We start from the raw sequence: 20,859 nt of genomic DNA on the forward strand, positions 1-20,859 counted from the left end.
TAAGAGAAAATTATAGCAAAAATAGAATGTAATCCAAGAGTCAATGTATTGTAGATTTTTGCATTATGTAGCAGTAGGGTGAAATATTAATGAACTTTAAACTTTTACAACTGTGCGAGTTGCATAGTTATAAAGAATAATATCAGTATAACTTATTTTCTATATTAGTAGAGGAAAACGAAAATGAATTAAGAAATACTAGGCCATCCATAATTAGGTATGTAAGAAAAGAAAAATAAACAAAGCAGTCAAGGTAATGAGAAAGCACAAAATAAGATTATGTATATTTTTATGGACCAAATGTTCGTGTTCCCCTGACCCCACAAATTCACATGTTGAAGCTCTAACCTCCATGATGATGGTATTTGGAAGTGAAGGCCTTTAGGGGTGGTTAGGGTTAGATGGGGTCATGTGGGTGCGGCCCCTATGACGAAATTAGTATCCTCGTAAGGAGAGAAAAAAAAAAAACCTAATGTCTTCTCTTTGTAATGTGAGGACACAGAAAGTCGATAGCTACCTACAAGCCAAAAGAAGGCATTCACTGTCCCTTCTATACCGATTTTCTTAAGTGTTCTCATCATGAAGGGATGTTGGATGTTATCAAAAGCTTTTTCTGCATCGATTGAGAGAATCATATGATCTTTGTTTTTTACTTTGTTTATGTGCTGAATTACATTTATAGATTTACATATATTGAACCAGCCTTGAGACCCTGGGATAAAGCCAACTTGATCATGATGTATGATTTGTTTGATATGTTGCTGGATTCTGTTTGTTAGGATCTTGTTGAATATTTTTGCGTCTATATTCATTAGTGATATTGGTCTATAATTTTCTTTTCTTGTTGGGTCTTTTCCTGGTTTGGGGATCAGGGTGATGTTTGCTTCATAGAATGTGTTGGGGAATCGTCCTTCTTTTTCTACATTTTGGAACGGTTTGAGTAATATAGGTACTAATTCCTCTTTAAAGGTTTGGTAGAATTCTGATGTGAAACCATCTGGTCCCGGACTTTTCTTTTTGGGGAGGTTTTGTATGGTTGATGTTATTTCCGAACTTGAAATGGGCCTATTCAACATTTCCATTTGATTCTGGTTAAGTCTTGGAAGGTGACGACCTTCCAAGTATCGGTCCATTTCCATCAGATTTTCATATTTCTGAGAGTAAATTTTCTTGTAATATTCATTAAGGATTTTTTGGATTTCTGAGGAGTATGTTGTTATTTCGTCTTTGTCATTTCTGATTGATGAGATTAGAGATTTTACTCTTTTTTTCCTGATTAGGTTGGCCAAAGGTTTATCTATTTTGTTGACCTTTTCAAAAAACCAGCTTTTTGATTTATTGATCTGTTGTATTGTTCTTTTGTTTTCAATTTCATTTAGTTCTGCTCTGATTTTGGTTATTTCTTTTCTTCTACTGGGTTTGGGGTTGGAGTGTCCTTCCTTTTCCAGTTGCTTGAGATGTCCCATTAAGTTGCTAACTTCCTCTCTTTCCGTTCTCCTGAGGAAGGCTTGCAGCGCTATAAATTTCCCTCTTAGAACTGCCTTTGCGGTGTCCCAGAGGTTCTGATAGTTCATGTCTTCATTGTCGTTTTGTTCCAAAAATTTGGCAATTTCCTTCTTGATCTCATCTCTGACCCAGCTATCGTGCAGCATGAGGTTATTTAACTTCCATGTTTTTATATGAGTATGTAGATTCCTGTTGTTACTCAGCTCAAGTTTTATTCCATGATGGTCCTAGAAGATGCATGGAATAACTTCTATTCCTTTAAATTTACTGAGGTTGATTTGTGACCTAAGATGTGATCAATTTTGGAGTAAGTTCTGTGGGCTGATGAGAAGTATGTGTATTCAGTTTTGTTAGGATGAAATGTTCTGTAGATGTCTGCTAGATCTAAATGCTGGATGGTTAGATTTAAATCTAAAATTTCTTTACTCAGCTTTTTGTTGGAGGATTGATCCCTCACTGCCAAAGGAGTGTTAAAATCTCCGACTATTATGGAGCTGGAAGAAATCAAGTTGCTCATGTCTGTTAGAGTTTCTCTTATGAATTGAGGTGCATTCTGATTGGGTGCATAGATATTAATAATTGAAATCTCATCATATTGAGTATTACCCTTAACAAATATGAAGTGACCATTCTTGTCCTTCCTTACTTTTGTTGGTTTAAAGCCTAGTGTGTCTGCAAATAAAATTGCAACACCTGCTTTTTTCTGGTTACCATTTGCCTGAAATATGGATGACCATCCTTTCACCCTGAGTCTGTATTTGTCTTTTAAGTTAAGATGTGACTCTTGTGAACAACAGATATCTGGTCTGAATTTTTGTATCCAGTCAGCTAACCTATGCCTCTTTAGAGGACAGTTTAAGCCATTCACATTAATGGAGATTATTGATAAGTTTGGTGAAATTTTGGGTATCGAGTTTTTCAAAAGTCCAGTGGACAATTTTAATCTTTTCGCCATTGTAGAAGTTGGAGTTTGATCAGAAGTTTCTGAGTGAGTTTATGTTTGTAGTAGAGGATTGGTTTGGTCATTATGGAGGATAGGTCTGAGAATATCCTGAAGACCTCGTTTGGTTGTGGCAAATTTCTTCAACATATGAATGTCGTTAAAGTATTTAATTTCTCCATGATAGATGAAACTCAGTTTAGCTGGGTACAAGATCCGGGGTTGAAAGTTATTTTGCTTTAGGAGATTAAAAGTTGATGACCACCCTCTTCTGGCTTGAAAAGTTTCAGCAGAGAGATCTGCAGTCATTCTAATGTTCTTACCTTTGTAGGTAATGGCTTTCTTTCGCCTGATAACCTTGAGAATTTTCTCCTTCACGTTGACTTTAGTGAAGCTAATTATGATATGTCTGGGGGATGACTTATTGGGGTTGAATCATGCTGGTGTTCTGAAACTGTCTGCTATCTGAATTTCAGAATCTCTAGGCATGTCTGGAAAATTCTCTTCCATAATTTCATGCAGAAGGACCTCTGTGACCATCGATGCCACTTCATCGTTTTCCGGAACTCCTATTATTCGTATATTTGCCTTCTTCGAATTATCCCAGAGTTCTCTAAGAGAATGATCCGTTTTTGCTCTCCATTTCTCTTCCTCTTTGAGAGTTTGGGAGTGTTCGAAGGCTTTATCTTCGATGTCAGAAATCCTTTCTTCTGCTTGGTCCATTCTGTTGCTGAGGGATTCTACTGTATTTTTCATATCTTTAAGGGCTGCAAATTCTTGCTTCAGTGTGTCTAAGTCTTTGGTGGTTTTGTCTTTAAATTCGTTAAATTCTTGAGACAACTTTTGAATTTCTCCTCGGATTCCTAATTCCATTTTATCAATCTTGTATGCAATCCAAATTCTGAATTCGATTTCTGACATGTCTGCCAGTTGTTTATGAATGGGATCTTCAATTACATCTGCCATTTCTTTCCTTGGGGGTGGTTGATCTATTCTGGTTATTCATGTTACCGGAGATTTTCCGCTGATTCCGCCCCATGGTTGTTTTACTCCCTTTGATTTTTCCCCTAGGGTTTTGTTGAGGGCCTGTTCAGTGTTGTAGCCTGAGAGACTGGGGCCCTGTCTGGTGTGGTGGGGCTGAGTGGTTCTGACTTATTGTCAGCTGGCTTCTGTTTGACCCCAGTGAAGCACTTACTCTGGGTTGAAGTCTCAGTTCTCTGAGTCAGCCCTACCCTGGATGTTTCAGGGTCTGTGAGTCACCTCAGGCAAATCCTATACTCAGGGGTGGCCTCCTCTGGTTGCCCAGGGAGGCAGGGGGTATGGCTTCAGCCACCTCAGGGAACTGCCGCTCTGATGTGTGTCTCCCCCAGCCTCATTCCTGTGTCCCAGAGTCAGGACCAACCAGCCACAGTTTGGGCACTGTCCACACCCTGACAAATCCCTCAAGAATCTGGACTCCCAGGGGACAGGCCTCCAGATCCCAGAGTGAGGGTGGGGTGGGGTGCTGGGAGCTCAGAGCTGCCGGCAGCAAGCTCACTCAATTCCTCCCAATCTTTGGCTCCACCGCACCACCACAGCCCAAGCCTCCAGGCTTCAGAGTGAGGGCGGGGTGGAGGGAGCGGCTAGAGCCCAGAACCTCTGGGCAGCGAACTGACTCAGCTCCACCCAGTTCCTTGCCCAGCCACACGACATACGATCAGGTCTCCAGACCACAGAGCGAGGGCGGCGGGGAGCACCGGGAGCTCAGAGCCAGCAGGGGCTCTGAGCCGCAGGCAGCCCGGTCGACAGCAAGCAAATTCAGTTCTTCCCAGTCTCTCACCCAGTTGTACTACTGCAGCTCAAGCCTTCAGGCTTCAGAGTGGGAGTGGGGTGGGGGGAGCGGCTGGAGCCCAGAACCACCAGGCAGCGAACAGACTCGGCTCCCCCCAGTTCCCTGTCTGGCCACACGGCAGGCGCTCAGGTCTCCGGACCACAGAGCGAGGGCGGGGGGAGCGCCGGGAGCTCAGAGCCAGCAAGGGCTCAGAGCTGCAGGGAGCCCAGTTGGCAGTGAGCAAATTTATTTTCTCCCAGTCTCTTGCCCGGTTGTACGGCCGCAGCTCAAGCCTTCAGGCTTCAGAGTGGGGGCGGGGTGGGGGGAGCGGCTGGAGCCCAGAACCGCCAGGCAGCGAACAGACTCGGCTCCCCCCAGTTCCCTGCCCAGCCACACGGCAGGCGCTCAGGTCTCCAGAGCACAGAGTGAGGGTGGGGGGAGTGCCTGGAGCCCAGAGCCAGCAGGGGCTCCGAGCCATAGGGAGCCCGGTTGACAGCGAGCAAATTCAGTTCCTCCCAGTCTCTCGCCCGGTTGTACCATCGCAGCACAAACCTTCAGGCTTCAGAGTTGGGTGTGGGGTGGGGGGAGCAGCTGGAGCCCAGAACCACCAGGCAGCGAAAAACAGACTCAGCTCCACCCAGCTCCCTGCCCAGTCACACGGCAGGCACTCAGGTCTCCAGACCACAGAGCGAGGGCGGGGGGAGCGCCAGGAGCTCAGAGCAGCAGGGAGCTCAGAGCAGCTGGTAGCGAGGCCACACAGTTCGACTCAGTTATATGCCTGGTTGTATTGTTGCCCAAGGAGGGCTACTGCACCTCACCTCGGGGAAGCGCCGCCCTGGTGAGGGTCTCCCTCTGCTGACTGTCCTCACCTCTCTCCCATGCCCCAGAATCAGCGCTGACCAGCCGCAGCTCTGGGACTGTCCTCTCCCCTTTAGGAGTCACCCAAGAATCCTAACTCCTGGGGGACAGGCTTTCAGACCTCAGAGAGAGTGGACAGAAGTGCTGGGAGCTCAAAGTTGCCGGCAAAGGATATTTATAGATTTATACAGTTTTATGCCTGGCAGGAGAATGCCTAGGCATCCTAGTAAGGGAGGTAGGTCCAGTTTGTAGTCAGTCTCTCCCGTGAAGTGTAGTGGGAGGACCTTTGATTTGAAACTGGGCTCTAAAGTAACATTGGAATCCTATTTTGGACTCGACCAGGAGAACCTGCTATTATTTTGATTATAGCTGCAAAATCTATGTAAGTTTTGCAGTAACTTCACTAATTCAAAACATAACAATATTTTAACTTATGTAAGTCATTACAAAGGTTTTGTTCATTGCCTGTCATCTCTACTAGAATATAAACTCTAAGAGGGCAGAAATTTTGCTCACTACTGTACGCCCTTCCACTCAAAAGAGTCGTTCTAGATTACAGTTGATGCTGATTAAAAATTTGTCATGAGCAAATAATGCAATCTCCCTTAGAGTTGTCTTTCAAAAAGTATTTTTTCTGCTACTTTTTATTCATTCTCCAATGTTCCAATGTAGGCTGATGCCAGTTATGCTTTTCAGAATGCTGCTCATGCAACTATTGGCTATAATCCATCATAAAATTGACTTAAGCAGTGTTCTGCTTTCACATTTTAAAAGCCCGACATCTGGCCAGATTTCCAGATTGTTTGCTGCAGAAAGTTAGTGATGATAAAGTCACATGGCAGGATTACTATGTACATTTCCCAGGCACATTCCAGTCACTTGGGTTGCTTTGGTGATAATTCTGCTAATAGGCATTCCCTCCTGCTGAAGCAGCTAAGGATTCACAAAGAATAGATAATACGGAGCAAGATGGAACCTATTTGCAACACTTTTCTAAGGATATTTTTCTTCCATATTTTATTTGCCTCAATGGCCTTTACCTTTCTCTCACTACTGCTTTTCACAACGAGTAAAATATTTTAGAATCCAAATAAAAATAAGCAACGGGATTTTAAGTGAGGTTTCACTTCTAAAGAACATAGCATGGATTCTATTTGTACAATCACTTAGTTGTCTCTTTCTTTAGCCATACATTCCATGGACAATTCCAGAACCATAAAAAGTCTCTTGGAGGATTGGGATGGCCTCCTTTGGAAGGGCTTTCAGGAAGGTCAGTATAGCTTACAGTATAGCTGTATGCAGTTGCATGCTTTAGGCATTCTGAAAACAACTCAGGTCACTGCCCTTTCCCAGTCAATCCTGATCCTTCTTGATTGGTAGGATACTTGAATAATACTATATGTAGAAGAGCTTACAAAATCAAATGATCAGTCAGTGGCCCAACTAAAACCTCCTAGGTCTTCTTATTCTGCAGACTTTCTGAGATGGCTATTCTGACTCAAGACTCTGAGGCAGCCCTATGTCCTCAAGTACGAAGGAGCATTAGGCCTCTTTTCTGTGCCAAGATAATACCAGTCTAAGGAAAGCCCAACACGTTCTTCCACTTAGGCCAACATGAAAATCAGTAAAAGATCGAGAAATATTTCTCCTTTATGTCTGAAATGTATACCTATTTCTCAATGTCCACTTTTCCCCTACTATGTGTTGTGAGCTAGAATCATAAATAAAAGGTCGGTAGATGTGCTTGAATATTTAATAATATACATTCAGTCAAAACTCTTAAATTATGCTATTCTGTATGTTTAACCAGCAAAAATTTCTTCTACATATTCTGATTCATGAAAGTTTCACAACAAAATAAAACCAAGGTTGATATACATGATAAAAAGAAAGAGCTATTAACTGATTTAAAAGATATCTCTATAAAACAATTACAAACTGTACTGTTGGATATATAAACCATGTAGCAGATAAAGGGGTAAATAAGAAACAGAAAGTTTCTATTCTAGTTGTATGTTTCTGGTTCAATATATAACCTTGAAAGGATATAATCCCTATACTACTTATATCACAGCTGAAAAACTCAAATGAGATCAGAAGGTGAAATCATTTATAAAAAGTATGAGATAAATGTGAGAAAATTCACTTATTACTTCTACATGTTAAATAACATATGTAAAATGTCGGACACATTATAGGTCCTCAATAAAAATTATAGTCATGCATTGTATAACAATGTTTTAGTCTATGATAGAGCACAGTTCTGCTGATGGTCTCCTCAGATTACAAAGGAGCTAAAAAATTCCTCACCCAGTGCCAATGTAGCCATCCCAATGTCTACGTGTGACACACTATTCACACGTTTGTGGTGATGCTGGTGTAAATAAGCCTACTGTGCTCCATTCATACACAACTATCACACATACAATTCTGTGCAGTACATACTACTTGATGATGACAGAAACGACTATGTTGCTGACTTATGTATTTACTATATTTGTTATTATTTTAGATTGTACTCATTCTACTTGTAAAAGAAAATCTAACTGCACAATGGCCTCAGACAGGTCCTTTAAGAGGCATTCCAAAAAAGGCATTGCTACTATTGGAGATGACACCTCCAGGCATGTTACTGCCCTTGACAGCCCTGCAGTGGGACAAGATGTAGCAGTAGAAGTGACACTGATGATCCCAACCCTGTGGAGACCTGGGCTAATGTGTGTTTTTCGGAGGTTTTTTTTTTCTCATTCTAGGATCCAAAGGAGCTACTGAACTTGGAGGCTCAGGTAGCATATAATACAATTCACTGATAGAGAGGCCTTAAAAGATGAATGTGTCCTGACCGAAACCTTCCCTTTAAGTTCATTTCAATCTCTGAAAAGGGTTCTCTGAGTATTGCATAAAATTGATTCTATTTCACTGAATACTCTCTCTGTGAGGCTTTACCAGGGACACAAAGATAAACAACAAACAGCTCCTCTTGTAAAAGAAATTGAAGTGAAGAAGCAGGAATATAGAAACATACACATACTATAATACATAAGAATACAGGAACAGATTAGAAAGGTTTTGGAAAATGTGTTAGGAAGGACAATTTGAATTCAGCTGTGAAACCAGGAAAACCTTTAGATAAGGAGGTGAAGGGCCGGGTGTGGTGGCTCATGCCTGTAGTCCCAGTTTCTCAGGAGGCTGAGGCAGGTGGAACACTTGAGCCCAGGAGTTTGAGGTTACTGTGAGCTATGAAGACACCATGGTACTCTACCTAGAGTGACAGAATGAGACTGTAACTCAAAAAAAGAAAAAAAAAAAGTAAAGAGGTGGATGGCAAGCAAGCTAGACTTTGAAACATGGGTGAGAGATTGGGCCCAGTGGGAGAAGAAAGCAAAACTTGTGATGGAAAAATTCAGTATGTCAAGGAAGTAGAGAACTACAGAGGAGAAAAACAAGTAATCACGGTCATAGCTAGTTTCAGTTAAAGACTCGTACTCAACAGCTATTTGGCTGAAAGTATTATTCAAGTGAACTCCTATTCTGCCATCTTGCTGACTTCCAGAAAGTGACGAAGTGGAAAAATAGAATTTATACAAATGAAAACTACTTGAGAATAGAATGATTATACTTATATCAGTAAAATAGCCTTTTAGTTAAAATCGGCCATAAGACACATAGAAGGTCACTATGTAATGATAAAGGAATGAATTCATCATTAAGACATAAATATATTAGATACATTTGCACCCAACATTAGAATGCCTAAGGAAATAAAGGAAGAATTAGCAGAAATGAAAGGAGAAATAGACAATAATACAATTTAATTGTAGGGGACTTTAATATTCCACTTTCAATAAGGAACAGATCATTCAGACAGAAATCAATAAGAAAACAGGAGAGTTTAATAACTTCCATACTTTTATACAAAATAATCTGTTCTGTATCATATCAGAAATATTTGAAAATAATGTTATTTGTTGTATCTTTATTTTTAAGGATGATCAAAACATTTAGGAGTTTCTGAGGTAAGGAGAAGTAATTATCCTTTCTTTTTGAAGAAAAATTACTTGTTCTTTCAATGCAGTGATTAAAATTGAGAACACACCGATTCATAGAAAGAGTGATATACTCCATAGTACTGCCATGAAATAAATTTCATTTTGATGGTATATTAGTATTTTATTTGTGAGAAATTTAAATGTCTCCAAATAGAGGTTGATTCTTAATCTCATAATAGAAATTTTGGCACACAGTTGAATTATTTTTTAAAATAAAAATCAGAATTTATTAACTCTTTTCCCGTATTTCTAACTAAATAAAGTTTTGTTGTTTCTTAATATAAAGAACAAATAGCTTTCTTTTAAATAAATGAACATGTTAGCTAAGTTTGCAAAGAAATAGTTCAACTTCACCCCAAAAAATAAGAAGTAAAGATGAAAAGGGTTAATCAATTGTTTCTAGTTTAGGTTTTTTTGTTGCTTGGCCTTACTGCATTTAGGTCATTTTCTCAAGATTCAACCAAACATTTCCATGTAAGCAATCCAGTTTTCTCAGCAGGCTCTAAGACATTAAGATTTTATTTATCTATGTTCAAAAGTAAAAATATTTGATTAGGTTACTAACAACTAAGAGCTTAGCTTTCTTCAATAGATGAGAAAATTGCATTCCTCAATGCTCTACCTTCTGGTTTTAAGCCAGGTCTGGAAACTGGCCAAAAAAAAAAAAAAAGCTCCTGAAACTAATGTTAAAGGTTATCCTTTGATTCCAGAAAGTAAGACCTTCTGGGCCTTTTGTGCTTATAGCTTGTAACATAAACTTATACCTATATAATGATTTGAGAAAGAAAAGTATTACTTTAATGGTTTGTTTACTGAAATTTCTTCACTTAAAAAAAATTTGTTCCACTTAAAAATCTTTTGTTATTCTGTTCATCTTCTCAACTACTGGGACTATCTCAGGCTTAGGTAGCATATTGATCAGAGAATTCCCAAGCATGGTTCCTATTGCAAAGGATGTTCAATGGTGTGTTCATATAAATTCCTGGAGGTGATCTCTTTGTGTGATTTATATAGAATAAGTATTTCTAACTTCTTAATGTTGTACTAAAATCTTGGATGCTCTGCACCCATCCTATGAAAAAGCAAACCAAACTGTGATAAAGAGGTGGAGGCAAATGGATCAGGACTCTTAACATATAAGTATGTATCCTAAATCTCTGATTGGAAAAATAAGGCAGGGGTTGGGTTCTGTTTAGCATAATAAGCCATTCTTGTTATCTACTTATAAAAGGTAGAGGATGCTTGTTAACATTTTTAAGATTTTAGGGGAAATTTAAGAATATTATGAAAGCCTAGGTATAACTAAAAACTGCAAATTGAAAGTATAAGGGCAGACAATCATAACATTAAAAGAGCACAGATTCTAAGACCTGGGTCTAGTCCTGGCCCACCATTAACAATCTGATTGGGGCAAGTCCTCTAACCACCACCCCAAACCAACCACCCCTTGTATAAATTGAGGATTGATGATGATCCCGAGATTCCGTCTATCTCTAAACTTCTGGCATTTAATAAGTCCTACATAAATGCTTGTTAATAAAAACGCCTACAACAGGCAAAGTTGAAGAGATTACAATGATTTTGATTCAAAGTGGAGAGAGCAGAGAATAACCAATGAACCGCAGAGTTCTTAAAGGCAACAAAAAGGGGACAGAAATAATAAAATTCCTGGAGCAGAAAGCACAGTAATTCTAGTAAAGAGATTAGGTTGCATCCAGAACATTCAACCAAAATTCATAGGTATATGGTTTCCTGCAGGACCCCACAGGAGACTTTGATACAGGATCAGAGTGGGAGTGAGGTAGGCTAGTGAGAACTGGGGATGTCAGAGAGATGGAGAAAGGCAGGAATAGGAGGGGAAATGCAATTTTCTTGTTTAATAAGAAACAGAACATTTAGTAAATCTCTACTGACTGGTTTGTCCTCACAGACTTCTCAGCAGTATGATCGATCAGTTTAGATGGTTACAGGAAAACACCATGCACGTTCTACAGGGAAAAACTAAACCAAGAAGCGTGTTAAGAAAGAGGAGTGAGGGGAAGGATTGGGATTGTGGTCTCCATCTGACACAGAGAAATAATTTCAGTTTTCCTATTGGATTTGGTAGCCATGAAGGAAATAGAGGGGGCAGGACCCAGTTTTATCAAACACTTCAAATGCCATGCTTCATCTAGTTATGTGCAACAAGGATATGACGATGGGAAATTATCAGTTCACCCCACTTCCTAAGGCTGCGAATCAAAATTCATTTTTATTAAAGACAAGATATAAAGTCTTTCTTAAATACAAAACTTTATACAGTTTGTGTCAGATCATTACTGTGCTTTTTTGCACAAGTTACTTAACCCCTCTAAGCCTCAGTTTCCTCATTTATAAAATGGAAAAAAGACCCAGCCTGAAAGAGTTGGTGGGTAGATTAAGTGGGTGAGCACAGGCAAACATTATGAATAGTGTCCAACACAAGAGAGGGCTATAAAATAATTATTTTATTATTGTTCTTGTCATATCAACATACTCAAAAGACCCAGGTAGCTTCGTTCAGCACAAGACATTCAGTTTTCCTGGTTCCCAAGAAAATTCAAAAGCAAAAAACTTTTGAGCAATCACATCACATCCATTCCAGAGAAGCCACTTTACCTATTTTTAATAATTGTAAAGAGATAGACAGGCAGTCCAAACTATTTCAGGAATTAATCAGTGAGAGACATACACATTTCAATTACTGAACCCAATCTATCAAAGTTAAATGAAGGCATTGGTATTTAAAATGGGAGGAGAGCACATATTTTAATTAGTTCAGCCCTCTAAAAGCTATTTTTCACACACATAAGGAAGAAAGAGTTGACTGTCATATTTTGTGCCAAGAGGCAGTCCATCCAACCACAAAGAGAAAAGCAGATTGAACTGCCATGGGAAGTAAAGCTCCAGGGTAAGGAAAGAACTCTCTCCCCGTGAAACCCAAAGACACATTTACAGAACATGTTTTGCTGAAAGAAGAACTCTATTTCATAAATTTACATTTGATCCCCTAAGATGCCTTTAGGTTTTCTGGAATTTCTATTTGAAGTCAAACCTATTTGGGCAATAATTTTCAATTGTTCTACCAACACTGATATTCTGACTGAGAGGGGGGAAAGTAATTAAAATTATAGGAGAACATTTTAATTCTGGAATTTTGACACTAAAAACATTTAACACAAGATACAATTTAACTCAAGTAAAATTAGATTAAGTAGAAATTGTCATGGCAAATTCATGGCATAATTAAGAATGTTAAAGCATATATAGTATAGTGGAGTTTTTTTTTCCCCTTTTTTGAAGTGGGTTGAATAATGCTCAAAATGAGTTGAAGCATCACATATTGTTACCAACCCTGAAAATTGCAAAAAATTTACATTTAAAGACATTGAACTTTCTTTTTGTGGACATTTTAATATTGAAAACAAAAATAGAATCTGGAGAGACAATACAACAAGTATGCTTTAAACTCATGTACAGAATTGCTTTCCTACAATGAACTCTCCTTCATAAGGCCCCTCTCAACCCAAATGTTAAGATGTATTTACAAAAAGCAGATCAACAGTCTAGTTTAATTCTTCATTTACTAAACTCTTGGCTAGACATTAACTTTAAAGATACTATTTCCCCTTATTTAAAAGGTATATGATCATAACATGGCATGAGCCAAATAAAAGGTTCAAGGATTTTTATCCCCCATCCTTCCCCATCCCGTAACACCTCCTAGAGTTTTACTGAAAGGAAAGAAAGTCTTAAAGTGAAAGCAATTCCTCACATTCATTTTGGAAAGGCCCTAATGTCAAATGGAAAGTAATGACATGCCAAGCACAAAGTGGTAAAGATCCTTTCCAATGCACTAATGCTGAATTTAAAACGTAGTGCTTTTCTTAGTCAGTGAACTGTTCCCTGGCAAAATCCTAGGCACAGAATCAACTATAAGGATTAATGCATTTATATAATGCTTCTCTCAATTCCATAGAGACTGAGAATTCTTAAGAGATTCAGACCTATGGCCTATCCTGCTACTACACCAACAGGCGTGATAGGATATGGAATTCCTCCTCAAATGGGAAGTGTACCTGTAATGACACAGCCAACCTTAATATACAACCAGTCTGTTATGAGACCACCAAACCCCTTTCGGAGCACAGACATAATTTATGTAAGTAGATGGAAGAGAATGGAATTACTCCAAAAGACAAGTGCTCAAATAGTGAATCCTTACTTCCAGCAAAATCCAAACTGCTGTCTTAAACTCTTCTTCCATTAGAATGCTACAGCAACTCAGTGAAGGCCCATGAAGGAAAATGGAACAAGTTTCTAGGAGAACGTATCAATTCTGTTTATAAAGCCAAGAATTGTCGTGATTCAAGACCAAGACCTGTCTTTTTGGTGACTAACCCTTCAGTTCCTTCAACTCCTGTTAATACCCATAATCAGTGACAAAGAAAAGCCCTTGTTTGGAAAGTGTGAAATTTGTATTTGGAAAAGCTGCCTGGAGAGAAGAGCTGTGTCCTTTATACTAATTCAACAGGACTCACTGGGGGATCGAAATCATAATTATGTATTATCTTTCTTTTCTCTAGTCCTCAGAGATATAGAAATGGTAATTGAAATTTACTTTCATTTTTAAAAAATTATATTCAGTTTGCAGTAGACATTCCTTAAGTATTTGTATTTATTGGTGATTATCTATTTTACATAACATTAATATTGTATCAAACCTTCTTATGAAAATGCATATGGATGTACGCAGTATCCTTGATTTTTATCCACAAGAATGAATCTGATTCAGAATGCTTTTCTCAGCTGACATACAGAGCACTAAATAGTTCAAGGCAAGTCTAAGACATTCAACTTTTAAAGAAATAATTAACAAAAATACAATTTTTTGTATTTCACACTAGCTACAACTTCTGAAGGTAATATTTATTAACCAAAAATTGGTAGAAAAATTATTGAAAATTTCTTACAAAATTTGACATTGGGAAACTAGATTGGGGAGAAAAACATAACCATAAAAAATTTAATGAAATAGGTACCACTGTTGAAACTTGATGTAGATAAAGCATAATCAATGAGGCAAAACTTTATTGCAAAATTGACAGAGAAAATATTTTAATCCAATCAAAGTAAGTTTAGTAGGATAAAAAGGGATTAAAAACATAAATAGCTAACTATACAAAAAAAATTAAGGAAGCGAATTAATAGACTTTAAACACAAAACTAAAAACTCATGAATTCTTTGATGATGTTAAAAATCCAATCAAATATTGGTATTTAGAAACAGAGTCAAAATATCCTCAGGGTAAAAATGTCAGAATAAAATTGGTGGGTCAAAATAGCCAAATTCCAAAATGACACAATGTTCATTAGACAAATGTATTTGCTCTTGTGATTTACTAAAACTAAATTAGTAAGGTAGATAAAGTGTATAGTAAGGTAGATTAGTAAGGAAAAAAGTAATATGAGATCATTAGTCTTAGTGCTTTGAAAATTAAATAGCCATTTGTTATTTGTTGCTCAGTTCACTGCTTGATTTTGAGACTAGAAATTGCCCCAAAAGATTCCTCTGATTATTCGATGGCATATAGACCAGAGTAGGGTAACAGCTACAATATAAAAACCAATTAGGAGGCTATAGCAGGTGTCCAAGAAAGAAAGAACAGTGGCTTGGATGAGGACAGTAAGATGGGGCACGCTTATTAGAGCTGGGAAGACAAACACAGAATGGGTTTGGTGGGATATGAAGTTAGTAAGGAAGGCCAGAGCAACAGACATAAATCTAGAAGTTAACAGCATGTTCATGGAACCAAATAAAATCATTTAAGAAGTCAGAAAGAGAAAATGCATCCTGGGAGCTCTTCAACATTCAGACTCTAAAGGTGAGAGATTAGGCAGAGTTGGAGACTCAGAAATAAGAGGATACCCAGGACAACATGGTACTTTGGAAGCAGAAGAAAAAAGTGTTTCGAAAGAGAAAATAGCTGACTGTGCTAAATTCTGCTGAGAATAAGGCAAGGAGGAGAATCCTTCATTGGAGGAGCAAGATAGGAGTCTTTGGAAATGGATTAAAAAACATTTCATGAATGAGTGCAGCTACAGTTCCTGTTGGTGTGGGTTATTGAGAAAGAAGGAAAAAAGAAAATGAAAGCCTTCTATGTGGATGGGAATGGTACAAGAAGGAGATGGGTAATTGCAAGAGCAGGGTGGTGGCAGTCCTAGCCTTGGAAAAGATGAGGAGAGGAAGTGGAGCACGTGGGTGCAAGTCATTGGCCTCTCTGGGGCTCAGCTTCTTTTGAACAGAAGGCTGTTGAAGAATGGGCTAACCTCAACAATACTCCAATTCTCCCAAGCTTGTCCATGCTATTAGCACAGTTAAGCTTTCTTTAGTGCCAAGCTAGTTAAAAAAGTATAAATAACTGTTGAATGAATGGACCAAAAGAAAAAACAAAAATGGCAGCATTTGCCCAGTGCAGATGCAACACCTGCCACCCCTTTATTCCTTATATCCAAGTGCAACACTCTTAGGATCTGGGAGCATTTCCCCAGTCTAGATGCACTTTTAGTAAATGCAAAACCAGTAGTTCCTCCTGGCCATGATTCTGCAGTGAGTTCTCCCAATATACCTTTTCTGGGAGAATGGAAGTTGCATAGTCAGTAACCTACGTTGACTTTCCCCTGTTCTTTGACTCTGTACATCCAAGCAAAAGCAGCCCTCAGTGGTTTTTTGTTATGTAGGCTATTTTATATCAGAAGTGGAGTGTTTGTACCTCATTTGCTCATTTATCTCAACCACCTTATGAGAAAGATGAGGGTTTTATTATAGTCCTAATTACTTTATCCTAATTGAGAAGACAAGGTTTATGAATGAAAATATAATTCAGATCATACTGAGGAGTGAACATTATTTTGATTCATGGTATCTTTTGAGGCAGAACAACTTACTGACTTTGGACGGCTCAAGAAGGCTTGGCTTCTACTTTTTTCCAAGGTAGGAATAAAAACATCTGCTGATACATTTTTCACCTTTTTAAGCCAACCTCTAAGGTTAGAAAATTACACATGAACATTTAAAAAATAGCCACTGCACAAGACATGATTGCAAGAGGGACTTTACCTAACAATTGCAATCAGTGTTATTGGCTTATTGTACCCTCAACGAATCCCCAACAATAAAAAAAAAAAAAAATAGCCACTACAAAAGGTTACATTACCTACTGTTTTACCTTATAGGCCATATGTCATCAAATGACAAAATTTGTATGAAGGAAACTTGAAAGAATAAAATCTATGTCAGAGAACAAATAGTAGAATCTAAATAGGTAAAATAGAAAAATTAAAAATAAAAATAATCAGTAAAATTAAAGCACATGAGTCAATAAAGGGGCTTTGAGAACAGAGGTAGGAAAATACAAAAATAGCAATGATCATCTTTTCTTAAAAATGTGTTTTTTAATTGACAAAACTGTGCATAATTATAGGGTACAATGTGATATTTTGATCTATGTGTATATTGCAGAAAAATTAAGTTAAGCTAATTAACTTACCTATCACCACACCACACATTGACCACAGTTCATAATGGTGGACTACATATTTCAAAGTCACTAATAGAACAGACTTTTAAAGTTCTTACCACATGTATGCTAACCTTCATACTTAAGGATTAGGAGTCCCAGTAATGCTGGAAGTTACAGCATAGACGTAACCATCTGTATATCCCAGGGGCAAGGAGTGTGCACGAAAGAAGGGCAGTTCTTGAAGTCAGGGCTGCTCAAACTTTCATTTGTGCATAAGTCACCTGGGAAGCTTATGTAGGTTCTAATTCAGTAAGTGTGGGGTGGAGCCTGGGATGCTGCATTTCTAAATCCCAGGTGCTACCCATGCTGCTGGTTCAACTATACATAACTAAGGAGAGAGCCAACTGTCAGAAACAGGAGAGGACAAGGAAAATACTCTGAGTGTCATGGAAGCCAGATGGTGGAGGTCTTTATTAGAAAGAAAGATTTGCATAAGAAAGTCTTGATGTATGACTTGATGTATGACTTGATGGATGTCAAAGTCATACATCAAGATGGAAGTTTAGGAAGGGAATAAGACTTCGGAGGTGAACTAGTGTAATAAGGTGTCAGTAGTTGCATGATGCCCTTCAGGTGATTCTTCTACAACTCCATAAACATGGAGAAATCAGCCACTTGAAAGAAGGATCTAAAAAGCCTTAGTCAGCACCAATCCTTTACCAATCAAATGTGTAGGTGTTCTAGATTTTTAAAGAATTATGTAGTTGTCGAAGGATAGACTGCCATGAAAGACTTAAGGGTAACTTAGCACTTTATACTCAGGCCATGACTTACCAAAATCCTCTTCCTCAGAAGGAGTGTCTGGTGGGTCTTCTAGGAAAAAGCACAAAAGGCAGAGAAATATTTGTGGGGGTTGATGACTCAGGAGTTCCATACCCATCTCTCCCTGTCCTAAAAAATCCTAATCCTTAGACTTTAACACCCACAATAACAGATTGACTGGACAAATTTACACTTAACACCCAATACCACTGATAATGAGCATCGAATCTTGAGAAGTGACCAGAACAAAAAATTGCATGAAGGTGCTTGAGGTAAGAAGTTTGGGGTGGGGAAATGCAGCCATTGACTCTTTCATTTTCATCCATGTCTTGTACAGTGTATGTGATCTGGACAGAAGTGAATTGTACAGATGTGAATAATTCATCACCAAGAGATGAGGCATTTTCTTTATTTTCACTTTCTGTTACTGTTAAAACCTCCGAAGACACATTAGCCATAAGAAACTTATTATGCACTAAATACCTTTTAATTGTATGCACAATAGCCAGCATAGACTAGAGAGATGCAATTCAAAGTCAGCAGCCCACCTGAAATCCATCACAGGTGGCCCTTTAAGTTTAACAGAAGCTCCCCAATGATCGCTATGAACATAGCCTATTCAATTTGCAAGGTAAAAATTATTGTTATTTTGAGGAAGGGAGAAGTAGCATGTGCCATAATGAACAGTGATAGCATTCCAATTCTTTAAGCTTCATATATGTTAAGAAATAATAATACTATCTATAAACACCCTATTCCCTGGTGCTTTATCAGACTTAACAACTCATTAAAACCATTGAAAATTCCTGCTATAGACCTTTGAGCAGATACAACAGTTGGTCTTAGTATTGATGTTCCTTGTCAATCTAATGGTAGCAAATCATTGAGAGTCATAATAGGGATAAAGATTCCAGGGAGAGTGATCATTTGTGAATTGTGCTCACTTGAGAAAGATAATAATGATAATTAAAATAGCAACCGATTTTTGAATACTTACTAGGTACTAGGTGCCATGTTCCATTTACATCATCTCATTTGATATTCATGACAACCCCTTCAGTAGTTGGAATAATCAGGTCTCTTCTAAAATTGAAGAGCTGAGGTTCCCAGGAGCAATGTGAATCTTGGGGTTTAAGCTTCATTTAGAGTTACCCTGCTAGTAAGTGGGGAATCTGGAATGGAAGCTTAGATATAGGTGTGTCCAGAGTCCATTTATAATCAGCATAACTACTAGTCTCTGGCAGTATCAAATGTATCACAAAAATAAAGGTTATTCATAATATTTTCAGGACACCCTTCATCCAGATCTTAAAAACTAGCAGTGCTGGCTCACAATCACTAGCATGGTATCCATTATTAGGGACATATTGGTTTTCAAACATACTATTTGAAAAGCCAGATATAGTGCCAAAAATATCATTTAAAATGACCATTTCTTATTGATTTTATTAGAGTAGCATGTATGTGCAAGGTTTGATGCCTGAAAAGTGGAATGGAATGTCCACATCCAACCCTAATGGTGTTATTTCTGTTCCCGGGCCCTGATGGCTGGGCCTCCATGAGAGAGCAGAAGGAAACTGGGAAGTTACTATCATACAATGCTGGTGCTTCACAGACATACTTAAATTCTCAGAACAACCACATACTATCAGTGTTGTATGCCCTGTTTTATAGATGAGAACATTGAACTCAGAGTGTTGAAAGTACTTACCCAAGGTTGCAGTGTCATTGGTTAAAAATTAAAACAAAACAAAGCAAACAAACGAAGCAAGACCCGGGTGCTCATCTCCTGTCATCCAGACTAAATATTATGCAATATAGTTTTGACTTTTTCTTCCCGGATTTTGCATAATGAATAAAAAAAAATCAAAGTTCACTTTTAGTGTAATCAATTTACAAGATGGCTGAGCCAGCTTTCTCTGCTAGCTAATGTCTTTTTCAAAAGCTGTTTGGGAGAAAATTCATATCTTATGCACACCTTTTGGTGTGTACAGATACCGAAGCCAAGTTATTTTGACCCAGACAACAACTGGGAAGACTGAAATCTCCAGTAAGAGAAGTTGTTAGATATGCATCCTGCCTATTCTACCTAGTGCGGGACATTTAGTATGAGGGGATCTTATTAACAATAACCAGGACCCCGGTCCTGAACTCACGTACAGTAAATAGCACCTAGTGGTGGGTCTACTAGATATTATGTTTCTCTTGAAAGGATGCAATGAAAGTTACACAGCAAACCTAGAATGTATTCTAGTCCAAAATGTTTAACGGACCACCATTTATATTTAACCCAACATACACTTTATAAAAAATAAAGAAACACACTACACAACATCCCAGAGAAGAACCCACAAGACAGCAGGTGAGTGTCAGAGAAAGGGACTATGGTGCTCCGAAGAGACTCGAGGGGCACAACCACCAGAGGCAGGGTCTGGCCCTGGATGAAGTTGGGATTTGGACAGAGACATTTGGCTACAGAGACATTTGGCGGGGACTGTTGTAAAAATCGAAATATAGAAGAACACTAGACAAAATTAACATTTGTTGAACTGGAAAGATGGAAATTGTTAACAAAAAAAGCAGGTAGCAAAAAAGCATATAAAGCAAAGTCTCATTCTTGTAAAAAAAAAAAAATTACATTTCTGGAAGGAAGTACTAGAATATGCTGCTTTATTTACTTAAATTTACTTGGATTTATTTCCCAACTGTCTGCAATGTGCATAATGCTGCTTCTATAGTAACACAAAATACTTTAACAAATAAGGTCTGAAATGGAAGTGCCTGGTCCTTCCCACACAGCCCATGTTTTAGTACTCAGAACACGTAAGTAGGAGGTAGAATATTGGGTGCATGTCTCCTTATGGCCCTAACTTTTGTCCATTCCATGGCTTTTGGGTGCCAGGGATGAGCTCCTTTGGAGTGCTGTAGCATGCCTGCCACTGTCAGCTGCCTGCCCTCACCCAATGTGGGGGCCGAGCCCTGTGAGAATCTAGGATTCTGCCTTAGTTGCTTTGCCCAGGTCTCTAGGCTCCATTCCCCTTTTCTGAGCCCGTGTGCTTGGTTTTGGCCCTGAGCTCCTACTTCACTTCTGTCAGCCTCGGAAACTGAGTCCTGCTCTCAGAACTCCAGTTCTCTGGCTTAAATATGCCTGTGTGTGCATAGAGAGGATGGGATGCCCAGAGGTAGGACGCTGCCATTTACTTCAATTTCCAGGGCTCTCCTTGGCAGAATTGCCACTGCTGTACACTGCTGGCAGAATTGGACCCTTTCTGGTTGCTGCTCCCTGACCAAACTGTGCCGATCTTGATAAGCTCATTAGAATGCAGTGCACCA

The 20,859-nt window shown here is 38.7% G+C and overlaps 1 protein-coding gene across 4 annotated transcripts in view; it reads right to left on the minus strand.

Moving 5' to 3' along the window:
* The window catches only part of SLC44A5 (solute carrier family 44 member 5), a 370,252-nt gene that overhangs the window by 155,701 nt on the left and 193,692 nt on the right, over positions 1–20,859 (minus strand). For 2 of the 4 annotated variants that reach the window (XM_053592520.1, XM_053592518.1), the window contains exon 2: positions 17,539–17,577. The exons of 1 other annotated variant lie outside the window; for it this stretch is intronic. In XM_053592520.1, coding sequence (XP_053448495.1) covers positions 17,539–17,577 — 39 coding nt within the window. The remainder of the gene's footprint in view (positions 1–17,538; positions 17,578–20,859) is intronic. One more of the 4 variants, XM_053592519.1, reaches the window with a different exon arrangement.

This window comes from Nycticebus coucang, chromosome 5, assembly GCF_027406575.1.
Source record: "Nycticebus coucang isolate mNycCou1 chromosome 5, mNycCou1.pri, whole genome shotgun sequence".
NCBI lineage: Eukaryota > Metazoa > Chordata > Mammalia > Primates > Lorisidae > Nycticebus > Nycticebus coucang.